At 40.0% G+C, this 16,672-nt stretch overlaps 1 protein-coding gene across 2 annotated transcripts in view; it reads right to left on the bottom strand.

The window, feature by feature from the left end:
- Trpm3 (transient receptor potential cation channel, subfamily M, member 3) overlaps positions 1-16,672 on the bottom strand; it is an 870,412-nt gene that overhangs the window by 261,778 nt on the left and 591,962 nt on the right. For both annotated transcript variants that reach the window (NM_001191562.1, NM_001354180.1), the window contains 2 exon segments: positions 2,384-2,508; positions 5,786-5,999. In NM_001191562.1, coding sequence (NP_001178491.1) covers positions 2,384-2,508; positions 5,786-5,999 — 339 coding nt within the window.

Raw genomic sequence — 16,672 nt, 5'->3', positions numbered from 1 at the left:
GGTCCCAGTGAAAAGGACCATTGCAGCCACAGAACTTCAGATGTGCTTAGAGATGAAATTGTCATAAAATAGGGAGTGGAGAGAGAGTTATAATTAATTTTCTGTATTTTCCTGTGAAGTCTAGATTCCATCAATCCCGACTCATCTTCATCATGGAACATTTATTAAGATTGAGGATCTGGACTGAGTTCTAAGAATCCTGCCCCTGAGCCCCTGATATATGCCGCTCAGGCTTTTTTCAGATTTGAGATTCTCCAACACCAGCCATGGACCACTATGTCTGGCCTTGTCTTTTAGTAAGAATAGTTCTTTTATCCTAATGAAAGACTTGAAAAACAAGCACTATAACAAAAGAGCCAAGTAGATCTTTGCATATTGTGGCTTGTCAGTTATGGAAGAATAAAGCAGAATGATCAAATTCAATAAACCTTGATGACAGATTTATTGACTAGCTAGACTAAAATTATGTTTTCAGTGTACTGTGTAACCTGCCACTTTAATTTCCATTGAAAAAGGAAATTTTGACTGTATATCTTTTTAAAAATGTAATTAACTCATGATTTGCTTATACACACTAGTGGGGCTCAGCATAAATTTCTGTATGTGCATATAGCACAGATCAAATCCAACTCCTCCTTTTCAAACATCCGTTCTTTCCTGATCTTAGTGATCATTTTTATGTCAACATTTTAAAAGCTTGTGCATATAAGAGAGATGGCGGTGTGCTTGTTTACCTGTGTCTTGCCTATTTTACCTGATGTCACTGATTCTGTTTGACTGTTGACAGGATCTCCTTCTTTATGTCCAGGTAATATTTAATTATATATGTGCACACATATACATATAAATAATCTTTATTCAACTATTTGTTGCTGGGCATCCGGACTAGTTCCTTGTGTGTTGTAACTAGTGCAGCAGACTTTGGTGTGCTGCTTTGCCTTTCTTTGGACATATCCAGAGAACTGGTATATCTATATTTAGTTTTTGAGGAACCTCTATAATGCCCTGCGTACCGGCTGGAATAATTTATATTATCGTCCCCAGTATATGGGTTTCATTTCTGCACATCTTTGCCAGAACTTGTTATTTATTTTATAATACCCGTTTTCATCATAGTTGGGATTTATATTTCTCCAATGGGCAATGCTTTTCAGTGTTTTAATATATTAAACAACTAGTTTGTTTTCCCATTTTAGAGTTACATTTGCTTAAATTGTTTTTTAGCTTCTTTTAGAAGTTTTTAGCTTAATTTGTCAGAGAAGCAATGGTAAGTGTCCTGTCCCGTTCTGTATGATGCCTCTTCATCCTGACGCTTCTTGTGCTGTACAGTCCTGAGTTTGCTTTCTTTCCAACTAATAATAGAGCTAATAATAAAGCTTTCCTTTTGTTTTCTGCCATTACAGGTCCTCTGCAGAAAACCACTGCCCCTCCAGGGGCCTTCAAGCGCTCCCTCTTTTTCAAGTTCTAGTGGCTTCTGATCTCACACTTAAGGCTTTGCTTACCTTCCCCTCCCCCTTCTATTTCAATGATTTTTTTAAGTTGAAAATTGGTTCTTTTCTCACATAATATATCTTGATTACTGTTTCTCCTCCCGGTTTCTCCCCCATCTCCCCTTTCCATCTGGTTCTCTGTCAAGTACAGAGTGCGAGATGAGGGTCCAGTTTGACTCCTTTGGGGATGCACCCTTTTTGTTTGTTTGTTCGTTTTTGCCACTTGTCTCTTTCTTTGCCAATGCCATGCTGTCTAGGACACTGCTGCTCCACAGTAGTTCTTGATATCAGATATTGTGACATTTCCAGCTTTTATCTCCCCAGGATTCTTTTGGCTATCTGGGGTCCCGTGGTTCCATATGGACTCTAGGGTCATTACTCCTAGTTCTCTAAAGACTGTCACTGACCTTTTGATAGGGAGTAGATGGGACATTAAAAGAATATTAATTCTTCCAATCTACAAACACGAGAAGCCTGTATATTTTTAATGACTTCTTACATATATTTCATCAGTGTTTTGTAATTATTATTGAGTTTTTTCCATGTTTCTTGACTGTGTATTCCTCAGAATTAGCCCTGGCAGCTGTTCATTGAGTCATCCAGCATCTACCTATCTCTTGGGTTCAGAGAGGAAGTGCCTGATCAGGCCCCTTCTGTATAACAATACGAATCCTTTAATGAACGTCTAATTTAGTCAATCTGGGGTACTGTTGACACCTCGGTTGGGAGGATTGGTCATGAGTTTATCTAGATAGAATTTGGAAACCAAGTAATCATTTAGGAAACCTTTCATAATACAAATTGAACTTTGAAAGATGGACTTAAAAGTATCATGCTATATATATTACAGACACTAGGAAAAGTCACAGGACAGAGCACTCCCCAGGACTCACATCTCTTCCGATCAGGTCTTCCTGGTTTTCCACAATTCCCCAGGGTGCGATACCTATGGTGCATATCTTCCCTCGAGACTTAGATGCGTGGTCCTTCAAGGCATCTCCCACATGACGGATGACACCTAAGAGCAGAGAGAGGGGGTTTAGCTTGGTCTATTAAGTGTCCTTTCTATCACTCTGCAGGAAATTAATGAATGCCTTTAACTTTGGGAGGAGATGTTAGACATACAATTTTGACATAGTTCTAAGAACTACTCCTTTAGAAGATACTCCATGAGTGGTTATATTGCAGATATATTTCTCAGAGTCAATACAAACTTAAACAATACATTCCTTCAATTCCCATGGAAAAAATGAAGAATATCTAGTATCTATATACAATAAATGTTATTTATTCTAGAAAAATGCTTTGCTTATAGCATAGTGATTTATTAGTATCCTGAATCCTTGGAATAAAAAGCAGAAGCACTAATCGATTCTATGGTCTGTGAAGGAATTAGGGTCATTTCAATAGTTATTTACCTAAGATTTTATTAACCTCAATTTCCTCTTCCTATTTATATCACATGATATGGAAAGCCTGGTAATAATGCTGTATTACTCAATGGAAAATTTATGCTAAAATATGTAAGTACACCTTTAATATTCATTGTGTTTTATTTCTTTCCTTCTTCTGTTAATGATTGCCTTACAGTTAAAAGCAAGGAAATTCAGATTAGAGCAGTAGGGAACCCGATCTTGATTTTAAAAAACCATTAAGGAATAGACAATTTCTATTTTTTATTACTATTATTTCTTTTTTTCCTTTTATATTTGACTTGTAAGGTACATTTCCTAAGAATGTATTCTTATCAACATTCTCCTCGTTCCCCAAGACACACCCATCCTCAGTGCCATCCCTTCTATGAACTTTAACCTGGATGTAATTCCTTGCACATACAGTAGCTAATGTGTCCCTAACAGCTGCCACGTCCTCCAGTGATGCATAACAGAATGTGACACATGTCCTCTGACAGGAGGACTGGACAGTCAGTGTGTTACTCATCTTGTGATAGTCTAACTCCAAATAAGGGCTCAGAAGACGTGCATTGAACAGAACTCACCAAGTAGTCTCACCATGGAGACATCATACATGTTTTAATAAGTCAATTGTAAAATAGACATGAGATCAACACATGTCTTGAGCACTAATCCACAGTGTGCTGTGCTGGGAGCCTGAAGCTATGTCCTCTTTGCCTCTTACCTTGTGAGTGTATCACCTAAGTGAAAATATTACTGAACGCAACTTTCAGACAAAGATGGGTAAATCCATAAATATTATTATTAATATGCAACATATAACGGGACTGGGTTGGACAAGAAATTTAACTGTATGATATGCCTCTCCGCCACAATGTTCTTTACGTGCTATCAGCTTTAATAGCCATCATTAAAGTCTCATACTCCAAAGCAGAGATGAGCTATTTGGTTTATAGTAGTTAGGATGTAAATTATGTTTTTCTGCTTTTGAATGCATTTTATAAAAGAAAAAAAAACTAGCAATCCAGCTTTCTAAATATAGAAAATTGGTTAGAATTCTTTTGAGCCTTGCATTAGACGCGTCTCTCTACATCAGAAAACAAAAAGACTAAAAACGATTACAAGCAAATGCTTTCTACTTAGTGAAGAGGAAAATGTGTAGCCTGAAATCCAGATTGTCACTAAAATTTCTCTTTTCAGGATCATCAGTAAGAGCTAGCTGTGCAGGTCAGCCGAAGACGTTGCCAGCTGATGGACGGGGTTGGGATTTTATAACACAGAACTAGGCATGGACCATCTGCATAGACCACTGCTAAAACATGTGTGTGTGTGTAGCTGTGTGCTGTCTGCTCACACATTCTAGCTATGAAGGCGATTTCACAGTTCTCACATCGTCTAAGTTAAATCTCAGCTATTTTCTGATAAGGAGAAGATGTGAGTTAGACTAGAGTTGTATTCAGGATGTCCCACTAACTTCAAATGTGCCCATGTGTATAGACTGTGAGCCTTCTGACAAATTTTCATTACCTTATAGACCAGGGTGGTCTCAAACCACAGAGATCTACCTGCCTGTGCCTACTGAAGTCTAGCATTAAGGCCATGAGCCACCACACCTGGCATTGGTATACTTTATATAAGAATTTCTGCCTCATGGTAACAAAGTTTACTCCATTATCTGTTAAATAGTAAATCCTGTTCTACAGATAAGAACCTAACTGTAAGTGGTTCTAGAATTGATTTAATAATTACGGTTGTATCATACTATGAAAACTTATATGACAGGCAGGAAAAGAGATTTGGAATCCACGAAGGGTTGGAATCAATCATCTTCTGGTGGGGAATGTTTGAAGAAACATTTAACATTATAAACACACATGGATCTGAGGGATGGTCAGTGATTAGGAACATGTATCTCTCTTGCAGAGGACCTGTGTTTGGTTCCTTATACCTATGTTGAACAGTTCACAACTGCCTGTAACTCCAGACCCAAGAAGGATCCAATGGTTCTGGCTTCTCAGAGCCCTACACTCCTGCACAAACTCACTCTCAGATACACATGCATAAATATAATATAAAATAAAATATTTTGAACAAGCATATAATAATCTAGAGTGAACCTTGTAATTTAAAACCCTGATAGAAATGGTAATAGAAAAGAAAAACTAGGGCTGGGAATATGCCCAGTGGATAAAGCAACTCTCATACAAGTATAAGGGCCCGAGTTTGAATCACCAGAACCCATGTAAAAGCCAGGTACAGTAGGAGTAGTATGAGTGTTTGTGGCGTGCCTATTGAGGTGGGTAGCAGAGAATGGAGAGTCTATGGCTCGCAGGCTAGCGAGCCTGGTGTATATACAGGAGTGAACAACAGAGAAATTCTGCTTCAATAAGGTGAAAGGAGGTAGGGGCTGATACTCGAAGTTGTCTGCCTATGTGTGGTAGTCATGCCATGTATTAGCTATGGCATGTACAGTCTCTCTCTCTCTCTCTCCTCCCTCTTTCCCACATTCCCTTAAAAAAGTTACTAAGCTTGAAATTGCCTAAATTAAAAAGGCAGACTTTTCAATTTAAAACAAAAAGTTATCTTTTTAAAAGTTACTGGACACATGTTAATTTGACCTATTAAAAACATCCTGTGATTTCCTGTCAGTCATGTATACAAATTCTGCAAGTCATTAAATAGTAAAGTCACTCCTCCTATGCAGTTCTTTGTTGAAAAAACATCTGTATAGCTCTCCCCAAGGCAAAGGAAGGAGAAGAAGCAGTAAGAGGAGGTTGGTGAGCAAGTGAGGTAGAGAAATATGGATATTTTCAACGTGAGGCCAAATTATCCTGGACACAACGTGGTTGCAGCTGATTCTCTCCGTCCTATTCTGATTACCTGTGTTGACCCCTCCAGTGAAGATCCAGGCTCCAGTTGTCATGGCTGCTTTGATGAGCCCTTTCCCGAAGACTTGCTTGAGTTTGGGCTGGAGTTCAAAGTTCTGCAGCCCTCCGTGCACAGAGATGAGAAGTTTGGGAAGCTCTAGTTGCCATTCCTTGGTCATCAGGTGTAGCAAGAGATCAGGTTTCGTATCAAAAGATACTCGGACATACTAAAATAAAGATGGACAATTAGGGAGATGAGAGTTGCCTGTCACTGTGACAATTATATATGTCCCCACTTGTAGGAGATGTTTCAAGTGAAAACAGGTTGTGTAAGGAGAAGGGCTCATTTCCCGTACCAAAAGAGGTCTGCGGAGACAAAGGGTTCTAGTTTTAAAGGTTTTGTGGAAGTTCTCAGTAATTGGCAATTTGGAAATTACTCGATTTTTATTAAATGTAGTTTAAACACAACTTTCCCAATGAGCTTTTTGCCTAAATCAAATCATGTTGATATTTTATCGCTGTTTATATTTGTACAATTTAGAAATTCCAAGTATTTTTAACATGTTCAATTTCTTTAAAAGTCTCTGTGTTTTTGTGATCCTGCTGTGTTTTGAAGTTCCAGAAGACTCCAATATTCTGCATAATTCAAAGAAAAATTTAAAATTAGTTAATAGCTGGTTATATCTAGCTGTAAATGTGTTGTAGTCTATGTGTTGTCTACCTCCCTGCCTATGTAATATCTGTCTGTCTATCTATCTATCTATCTATCTATCTATCTATCTATCTATCTATCTATCTATATCTATCATCTATCTATCTCACCAACCAATCATCTATCTATCTCATCAACCAATCATCTATCTATCTTTATTTATCTAATTTTTATAAGACATTATGTAGCCATGTTTGGTCTGGAGCATGTTCCTAAAGAAAATCTGCTTGGGGGCACAGAGCAGGGCAGGATCAAAGAAGCTCTCCCTAACCCTGCAGCCCTTGAATATCTGACCTGATAACTTTGTGCAGTGTGGGGGAGTCCTGGGGGAGCCCCACAGAAGCTGGTATACATCAAAGTGATCGCCTATAAACGTTAGGAGGAAAAACTAAGAAACTATATAAAAGAAGGCTTCGGGGAAATTTGCTTACCCTGAAGGTAAGGCTGATGTGGGCTCTGGAAAGACTGAAGAAAGAATTCCATTTGATTATTTCTAAACACAAGCAGGTCCCTACCCAGGTTTACAATCAGTCCACTTAGTGTGCTTTCAGACCTAGAAAGTGGTGTGTTAATGTCAATTAGTTTGGTTGAGTGGTGGCTCCAGATAAAAGGCAGAAGAAAACACAGACCCTCTGTGAAGCAATGTGTGATAAATCTAGATTGGAAATAAGTCCCATGAACAGATAGCTGAGCAGATGGTCCAAGACAGTGAGATGGTCATAGATCACAAAAACAACACAGTTAGCATCTTATATGTGTATCGAAACAGAGGGGGAAGAAGAAACCGTAAGGAATGACCATGGACATTGGGAAACCTAGAACAGAATGTGGAGTGATTAAAATGTAGTATTGTAAGTGAAAATCATCATGGGAAAAGGACATATTGACAATGGTTCTTAAAAAGTCAGCCCAGAAAGATGATGATTTGGAAAACACACAGAAACAACAAAAACTAAAGATGAGTGGGAGAGTGAGCTGGGAATTCTAGATAATCAGGAAGGAGGCACTGCTTAGGAGGCCTTGGCAGATTGTTTCTCAGAAGTACTGAAGGATATCAGCTCTCAGGCCCAGGAGCTCAATGGATCCTAGGAAGGATAAGTAACAGAATCTCAGTGATACATCACAGATAGCATCCCTAAGCACTGCTTGGAGAAAGCGCTACCTATGAAGACTCTAGACTAGAAGCCCGCTCTCAACAGCAGCAATGGGAACTAAAGTCAAAAGGAATGACCTGTCGCTCCAATAGCCAATTTTTATCAATGCCAGCACTGAGTTTCTCTCTGACAGTCTTCACTGAAGTATCATTGAGGCGTATACTATCCAGAATGACAATCTCAAACGCAAGGTGGGATATCACTAATGAGTAATTAATTGGTAACCATGTTGGCCACACATATATAAATCAACAATCATGCCTAACTTATAGCCTAAAGGGATAGAAATAAAGCATTATGCAATAAATTGGCAATCAAAATTATAACATTCTTAGGTGTGTGTTAATGGGGCTATATTTCAGTTGGTAGAGTGCTTGCCTCATGTTCTCTGTTTGATTCTAATGTACCACATAAGCAGGGTGTGGTGGCGCCTGCCTGTAATCCCAACATGTGGGAGGTGGCGGCTGGCGGATCGGAGGCTTGGGGAATCACACACAAGATGCTCTCTCTAAAAAAAAAAAATGAAAATAACAAGAACAAAAATATATAGTGGGTCCTTTAGATGGCTCAGTGAGTAAAGACACTTTCTTGATGCCAAGCCTGAGGACCTAAGTTCAACCCCTGGGACCATATGAGAGAAGGAGAGTATCAACTCCCATGAGTTTTCTCCGACCTCTGTATGCCCATATGGCCACACAAATATACACTATACACACAGAATGCTAATGTAAGATAAATTAAAATTATTTTCAAAAGTGCTTCATGGGAGAGGAAAGAATTGATTAATGAGGTTTGTGGCCCATTACTGTACTCAGGTCTTGCAAGGTGGAACATCAGAAGTTCAAAGGCTAGCCTTAAATACACAGTGAATTTGAGGGTAGCCTGGACTGAATGAAATCCTGACTCAAAAAAAAAAAAATCTCCAAATTATTCACTACCTTTAGACATGAATTGGATTCAAGTCTATTCTTTGTGTGTGTGGTGTATGTGTATACATATTTATTCATTTCTGCACAAGTGTATCCAAGTGTGGACCATAAGTCAATTTTGAGTGTCTTCCTCAAACCACTATCTTTTAACTTATTTTATACATTCATCAAATTATTTTGTGCATGTGTATACGAATGTGAATGTGTCTCCCTGCATGTGTGTGTGTGTGTGTGTGTGTGTGTGTGTGTGTGTGTGTGTGTGTGTGTCAGAGTGGGGAAATTAAAAAACAGCTTGTTATATAGGTTCTCTCCTCCCACCATTGGGATCCCAGGCATTCAATTCAGGTCACTTTTACTTATGGAGTCATTTTGCCATCCCTCTAAACAGGATCTCTCTTAAGACCTCTCTTGGAGCTCACTGGTCTGGCTATACTGTCTGGATAGTAAGCACATGACATCCCTTTGTGTCTGCCTTGCCAGTGCTGGAGTTACTGGAGTATGCTATTCCAGGCTTGAAAATGAACTTGCATTTTCATATTTGTGTGGCTTAACACGTCACCAAAGGAAACAACTCTCCAAGCCCTGTAGTTCAATTTTTTGAGGTTAGTACCAAGGCCCACCTGTGTGTTGATTGAATCACATACTATTGTCAGTGACTCTTAAATGATACTCTAAAATAACGACAAAAGCACAGCACAGAAATTACACACAGCAGTAAAATAGCCACTTACCAAGCATTATCTGTGACCTATGACTGCCGATTCTTTGCCATTTTAAAATAGGCCAGGTAGTGTAACATATTACACACATGAACAAGGTGCTGCTTTCTAACACTACATCTCACTCATGCCTCTAAGTGATAGGAGTCCTAGACCTCCATTTTGCATGCACGTGGTTTGCTGATGGCTAAAAGGTCACTTGTGGGGCCTGACTTCTGTACTCCAGGTACAGGGCTGATAAGTACTTTATGTGTTCCACCTCATATTGTCAATATTTGCATTGCAGATGGAAAGGACCCATAACATTCCCAAGTTCATGCTGTTAGTAGGGGGGAGGGTCAAGAGAGGCTCTGTATGCTAGCTTTGACTCTACAGCCTTCTCCTGACCTCAGAGCTGTAACTTTCTCTTTCCCCCTTTCCTTTATAGAAACCGAATAAACTCTGAGTCCTCGGGCAGCATTTCTCAAAATGGTTTTTTCCCCCAGACCTGGTCTTTGTTCCTTCTGCTTTGGTGTTAGCATTGTATTCACTTCAAGAATGTCAGTCAGAGTTCTGGTACAGCCTCCAGGCTTTTCTGGCCCTCCGAGTCCCATGAGACATCCACAGGTCAATAGGCTAACTCTTCCCGCAGTGCACTTTGATCACACATTTTTTTTAAAAATTTAAATCATTGCATCTTTCATAAACTCCTTATTCCTGCAAGTTTCCCCTTCCTTTGGCCTCATTCCCTCTATTGACAGTTTTTCCCACATTTTTGTGCATTCGGCTAATGCTGATCCCCAAGTCTTACGTAACACACTCTTCACATAACTCACAGAAACTACGCTCAACTTTCAAAAGCTTGCTTCAGTCCCAATGACTGCCTGAGACCTCAAGCCCATGCTGATCCATCCAATGTGACTTGCGATGAAGCTCAGTGTGATATTTCTTTCTGAATGCTTCTATTATGTGGCATTTTATCCCCTGTGCTATAGGCCTTTGAGTTCAGGGCATAGTTGAGCTGCCCATGCCTTTTGGTAAGCCTCTTCAGTATTAGCTATAAAGAAAGTAGGCACAGTATTGGGAGAGATAGTTACACAGTCACTGGACACTGGAGATCATCGGTTTCACCTCTTTAGTTTCCACCCCCAAGGGAAGGAGTCACAAGGATAGCACATCTAGTTATCCAGCAGACATTTACTCCATTATCACAGCCATATCATTAAAGCTACAATGAACCCTGAAGGCTAAATGGGATGTGCTTCTTAACCTTTAAATATTAAAAAAAATCATATGATAGGTTAGCTAGTCAAAAATGCACTCTGATTCAATAGGTCTGGGGTGGGACTTCGGTGTCTTCATTTCTAACAGCTTTCTGGGGGCCATGTGTGCGTAACTCCTACCCAGATTTTAAAAAGATCTAAATTAGTGTGTATATAGTTTGAATGTGTTCTTAAATTTTATGTAGGAAATGTCACCTTCAATGCAGCAGTTTGGGGAGATAGGGCCTTTAAGAGATAGTTAGGTCCGGAGGAGACTGTCCTAAACAGATTAGTGCTCTTAGCAGGAGTGAGAAAAGGCAGCAAGCCCCTAGACCCAGCATTTCCCATTCTCTAGAACTGTAAAATAAATGAGCCCATGCTTTATAAATTTCTCCTTCTCAGATACTCTGTTACAGCAGCACAAGGAAGGGCTAAAGCAACGTGTCTGTTATTTAGTTTGGAGCCAATAGGAAGTAAAATATACTTAAATTTGTTATGGGAAGTAAAGAAATGGTGTGGGGGGGGATTAGGTCATGATAAACGAGAAAATACAACAACTGGTGAGCTGCTCAGGGCATCTCTATTAATAGTACACTCTTGGCCAGGACCAATTCTTATTCATAAGTTTCCGTACAGACCAAGCCCAACTATGATGCATATCAGATGAAAATCACGGACATTCACTGCCTTGGCTTTTAAATATTGCCCATCATCTACAACTTATTGTGCCCTTCTCCTGGAGAACAAAAGGCAAGTATTTATACACATCAGTAAGCTACATTTTATCATTTTGACTGTTTGTTTAGAAAATTGAAACATGATTTGGGAGGTTAAATTGTCATTAAAACCATGGGCTAAACACCATTTTAATGTTATCTAGAAAATTCAATTAAGTAGAGTTTAAATTAAGTTAAATAAATGTAATGTTATAGTCCTTATGTAGCATAATAGAAACCAGACCTGCTGAGTCAGCGGCTTCACACACATAGATAATTGTGCCTAGAGCAATTAATCAATTCCTATTAAATTGTTAATGTGGTTTGAAATTAGGAGCCATGGTTGCCATGATGAGTAATTAATTTTTTTATTATTTGGGGGGGCAGGGATAGGCACATGCAATGGGGTATATGTAGAGGTTAGCAGGCAGCTTGTGAGAGTCAGTTCTCACCTTGTACCATGTAAGCCCCAGGAATAGAACTTGGGTCGTCAGGCTTGGCTGCAAGCACCTTTACTCAATAAGCCATCCCATCAATCTATGATAAGCAGTTTTGATGTCTATTATGTATATATTAATTGCCGATGTACTGTTACTGCTAATAGCAGGAAATCTTCCTAATGTACATTTCAAATGTGGTCACCTAGGCATTGGTCTGGCTTGGTGCTCTGTTTAGAGGTTTTCCAACTCATTTTTACTATAAGATGCTAAGAGTATTGGTCACTTGAACAATGTGACTATCTGCCCTGATGAATAAGACCGATCTAAACCATTGAAGAGGACACTACAGGGACCAAACTGGAAAGTGTGATCTCTAAGAAGCTCCAGGAAGTGCAAAACGGGCAAATATTATTCCATTCACTGCAGATATAGCATGCCTGTGGATAACTGATCCAAGTCACATGCTTTTCAAAATCATCTTTATTTTTCACTCTAGTTTGGTGGGGCATAAGAGACCTTGCCTCCAGTTACCACAGGCCTTTAGGTCCCCAGTTGATCAAGAGAGAAGCTGAGACCAAGGGAGGTATGACCTCGGTAATGACCTGTCCCTTTTTGTGCTGTTTGCTCTTTTGTCTGAAATTCAGAGCCCTGTGCATGGCAAGTGGGTGACTTTGCAAACGCTCTGTGTAAGATAGGAGCTAGATTTAGTTGAAATCATATGATTTCATATGTACTTAAGATCTGGGGAGGTATGAAGGCAGCACAATTTTCACATGAAGATTTACTTTAATTTCCAGACAACAACTAGAAATTATATTTTGTACGTAGGAAATGAGGGCTGTTCCTTCAGTTGAGTGGAGAGGATGCTGCTGCTAACCAAATCTTTATTTTTCACTCTAGTTTGTTGCACCTGGTCTTGGGGTTCCTTTACCGGAATTGTAGGAAACGCCTGAATTTTGTACGGAATTGGCAAATACCTTGTCATTGTTCCAAATGCTTCTATTCACTTATCAATGTTATGGGGCTCACAGGGAGTCGCCAGGCACAGGATATTGCCAGACTGTGTGCTTTCTGTTCCGTATTACGGGGGGCAAAGACAGGGGTGGGGTGGGAATGCAGCAATCACCACTTAGAGCAGATGGAGGCAGTTTCCTCAAACAAAGAAACAGACAAACAAACTCCTTAACCTTCCATTGGCATTCTGGACTTGAGTTTGGTAGAGCATTCGGTTCTGCTAATTCATCAGTCAACTCTTTAGTCCTAGATTTTTTTTTTACGCACGTAACTTGGCCCAACTATTTTAATGAAAATGAAAACAGGCCGCAGTGCAATAAATCTGGCTACAGTCTTGGAAATGAGCGATGACAGATCCTCTCCTTTCACTTCGAAGCCGTCCTTACTCCTTACAAATAACCACTTGGAACTTTGTAAGCAGGGTTTGTTCTTACGCATGGACCTGCCATTGTGAAATCCGTTCTAACAGTCTTGGCAGTGCCTTTCTTTCAAGCTCACAGTGGGAAAAGTATTCCATTCTTTTCTCTGTTGAGAAATGTGACAAGCACCGTTTCATTTCCTAATTTTTGTAGCCACATGTAAAGGGGGTCCTTGTAATTAAAGCTGCAGCCAAGTACATCATGCCACTTCCGAGATAATCCTGATGATAGCAGCCTTCCAAGCCTACGGAGCCTCTGCTTTGCATCGCATCCGGAGCCGAATGCTTATGGTGGCTCAGTAGACACTTGGAATTGCATTTAATACATTCAGACAAGTTCATTCAAATTTCTAGTTTGATGGCCCTGAAAACTTTGGAAGTAAAATGTGTCATTAATTTTGCAGTTTCCAGTGTTAGATATCAGATATACTTTTTGGATTATGTTGATAATGGGACACTTGAGAGTGAGTATTAATATGTAATGTCAGTAAGCACATGCAGGGGTCATGGAGGATAGTCTATAGGATTTCTGTCAGAATTATTTAGCATAGCATTTTCTAGATGCAAGAAGTGGGATAGTTTTCTGGAAGAAGTTCAGCTTCTCTGGCTCTATAGACCTACAATTAGAATGGAAAATACCAGCAGTATAGTCTACTTTAACTCTTAATTTCAGACAGACCCTCTGTTTCTCTTGCCAGCTCTTTGGACCACAAAGTGCACACCGGAAACCAATGGAGCAATTCCAAGGTTTCTCCTTAGCTCTCTCAGGCTGTAGGAAGCCCTGTGTTAGCCACAGTGCAGTGATGTGCTGTTCAGGTGTGCGAAGAGGAATCATTTAATCATTTCCTCCTTGGTGTGTGTCGGCGAAAGAGTCCCAGATCAAATTTGCAGAGTGCAAAGAGAGATTGTTTTTAAACCTCAAATTCAAACCTGGAAGCTCTCTAAGAGAAAGGGTACAAATGCCAAGTTAACCGGGCAACCTCCCTACTGTGTGCTACTCTCTCCTCAAAGCAACTACCCTAATCTGTATTCTCCTCTGCCAAAGCACAGAGAGCAAGGTTTTTTTCCTTTGTGGGCTCAATAATTAGAGCATTCAGTGTCAAACAAGGGCTAAGGATAATTTTCTAAATTATATGAAAGCTACTAAGCGACTCCCCATGATCCAGTAGGCAGAGCAAATGGCAGAGGTGAGGCAGAAGAGATTTATGTGGCTGGCTTGAGAGGTTTAACTGCATGCCCTTAATTAGGTTTAGTCTTACCTGGCCCACAAGCCACTCTGCATTAATTAGAAGAGATGATTTGTAAACAAGTAAGTCTATATTCTGCTCACTTTGTAAATTATGTGGGAACCCTCAATAGATAAGAGTCTCCAAGAAACCTCACCATATCTGCTCACAGAGCCATGTTGCTGTGGCCCTAAGGTAGTTGGTAAGTTATGAAATGTCCATATGAGTGACCTGGTCTTGTGAGAGTCCAGGGTGGTTTAGGGCTTGTCATCTGGTAGCCTACAATTTGGGAATAGGAAAAAAGTCGGGTTCCTTCCTCACTGTCAGCTTGGACTGGTTCCTTCCTGTGTCATAGTTTCTTTCTGCAAAGTGTTGGTTTTCCTGGGCTTGGTTAAGCTTGGACACTGAGTTCTGAACACCACAAAGCTCTTGAAGGAGCTTGGCAAATGATTCTAATAATTGAGAATGTAATTTTTACAGAGACTTCTCCCCGCTCGAAGCTTTCGAGCTTAATCAACCTCATTAAATATTAGTGATTTAAAAATTCGGCTACAAAAATTATTAAACCCTTATAAGAGGTAGAAGCACAATAGTAATTAGCTTTCTCTCGATCACCCCACATAACTTCCAAATAAAACAATGACTCATCTATTCTAGGCACACATGACAAAGAAAGAGAGTGGAAAGGGGAATGTTAGGAGGCTGGGTTCAAGAGCTTCTGCTGGTAAAACAACTTACTTTCTTGGAGTTTCAGTTCATTCATCTATAATGTAGGTAGAGAGGATGGAGATTAATTTTTCCAAGGCTGGTTGCACAGTGGAATAACTGTGATATTTATATATCCAAAGATGCCCATGTTCTCTCCAAGGCTAATGAATGAGACTCCAGATGTAAATCTTAGATAACGGCAATTTGCAATGGCTTTTTGATTATGTTCCCTCAAGTATCTTTGATGCTTAAAGGTCTGTGATTTACTGTTGTCCCCATCTATGAGGTAGGATAGATACCTAGATAAGGCTCTCACGTAACTTGAGGCATTTTAGAATGAGTCTGTTCCCCAAGCTGCCTGCCTCTCTGTGAGCAGTCCACCTTGGCATTTGTAAAATGCTAGACCTATATCCTGGGCTGCCTTCAAGGAAAAAGTTAATTTTGTATCTTACCTTAATTTTTTTTTCAAATAAAAGACAATCTTGCCCCTAGAGTATTTTGATGACTTTGCTAAAAGTCCTTTTCAAGGACTCCTTTCAGAAGCAAGGGCCCAAAGGCACATTAAGTTTATTGGCCCATCTAACTGTAGTTTTGGAGAATAATTAACCATACAGTGCTCTCATGAAGACTGGCTTCTTTAAAAGGCAATGGGTGCCAAGTTCCTCTGTCTAAACTGCATGCTGGTTGACTCAAGAGGTTGAGAAGCAAGGGAGGCTCAGGTTGGCAAGCATCCATTCCCCTGCCTCATAAAATGAGGCCTCTGGCCTGACAGAACCACTTCTTTGTTTAGACAAGAGAAGCAGAGTAACTCCAGGGCAAGCTTTCAAAGTGCACAAGATGATCGTTTGTGTCTGAATGAATGCTGGGGATTTCCACTCGATAAATACCCAGTAGTAATGAAAAGAAAAAATAGTCTTCATTAGGCTAATTAGCTTTGGATAGAAAGAAAGGTTTGCCCTTGGAGTGGCTGCCCTGAGACCACCTGGGGACACTCTAACCTCAGGGTCAGCATCATAGTATATGGACAACACTCATCAGTGCTGAGAGGGTAGTGCTTGGCACCCACTTCCCAGGGTTCTTAACGTTTGAGGATGTACTTGCTGACCAAACATGCTTGAGGTTCTGTGTTTGATTACAGCTCTAAAAAATTATTCAAGAAAAAACTATATATATATGGAATTGAAACCTGAAGGGATCGAAGATTCATGTTTGCTCATTTACCATCATGACTGTTATTCACAAATATTCAGAAGTTGTTGATGTATTTTGCTGAACACTTTGAAGGGCACATACATATAAACACATACTGAGTTTTGCTCTCAGGGTTTTTAGGGGGTTGGGTTTCAAATTCACCAGGAATTTTCAGGGGCTGAAAAGATTTTCCTATAGAGGAAAGTTACACAACAGAAGAGCTCTTGACCATGATCATTCTAAACTGACACCCACAGCAGCTGCTTAGTAACTGAGGTGGACAAGGACAAATGTTGGAAGGACCCCAGGCGATATGACCTACTCTGATTCGCTGGGATGAGTGACTGCAGGGGCCAGAGTGTGGGCACCAGCTCACAAACCTCCAGATAGCTTCTCGGAAGGTGACGGTCATTCATACAGTTTTCACAGAGC

This window comes from Rattus norvegicus, chromosome 1 (genome assembly GCF_021556685.1).
Source record: "Rattus norvegicus strain SHRSP/BbbUtx chromosome 1, alternate assembly SHRSP_T2T, whole genome shotgun sequence".
Taxonomy (NCBI): domain Eukaryota; kingdom Metazoa; phylum Chordata; class Mammalia; order Rodentia; family Muridae; genus Rattus; species Rattus norvegicus.
This window is presented reverse-complemented; position numbering and strand designations above follow the sequence as displayed.